The sequence below is a fragment of the Penaeus monodon genome, chromosome 34, assembly GCF_015228065.2.
Source record: "Penaeus monodon isolate SGIC_2016 chromosome 34, NSTDA_Pmon_1, whole genome shotgun sequence".
Classification (NCBI taxonomy): domain Eukaryota; kingdom Metazoa; phylum Arthropoda; class Malacostraca; order Decapoda; family Penaeidae; genus Penaeus; species Penaeus monodon.
This window is the reverse complement of record NC_051419.1, coordinates 20,241,988-20,242,250: the sequence shown is the minus strand read 5'-3', so window position 1 is coordinate 20,242,250 and position 263 is coordinate 20,241,988. Positions and strand designations below refer to the sequence as shown.

General features: G+C 55.9%; 1 protein-coding gene across 1 annotated transcript in view; it reads left to right on the top strand.

Moving 5' to 3' along the window:
* Positions 1 to 263, top strand: part of LOC119594635 (cytochrome P450 2L1-like) — a gene marked incomplete in the record, with an annotated part of 11,417 nt that overhangs the window by 5,434 nt on the left and 5,720 nt on the right. Inside the window, 1 exon segment of the mRNA XM_037943685.1 lies at positions 111 to 228. Within this exon segment, the coding sequence (XP_037799613.1) occupies positions 111 to 228 (118 nt within the window).

The window sequence follows — 263 nt, the reverse complement described above, 5'->3', positions numbered from 1 at the left end:
CTGTGACTGTGAGTTTGTCCAAGCTTCAAAAATGTATCAGCGCCATTTGATTCAATGCCCGCCCTCGCTGCAACAGCCCGTCACCAACCCCTAACCGCTCGCCCACCCAGGGAGTGATCAGGGAGCACCAGGAGAGCCTCGACCCCCACAACCCAAGGGACTACATCGACTCGTACTTACTCGAGATGGAGGCGCAGCAGAAGGAGGACCCGAACTGTACCTTAAACTGTGAGTCTCGTGATGAGGCAAAAGTATGGTGGGGG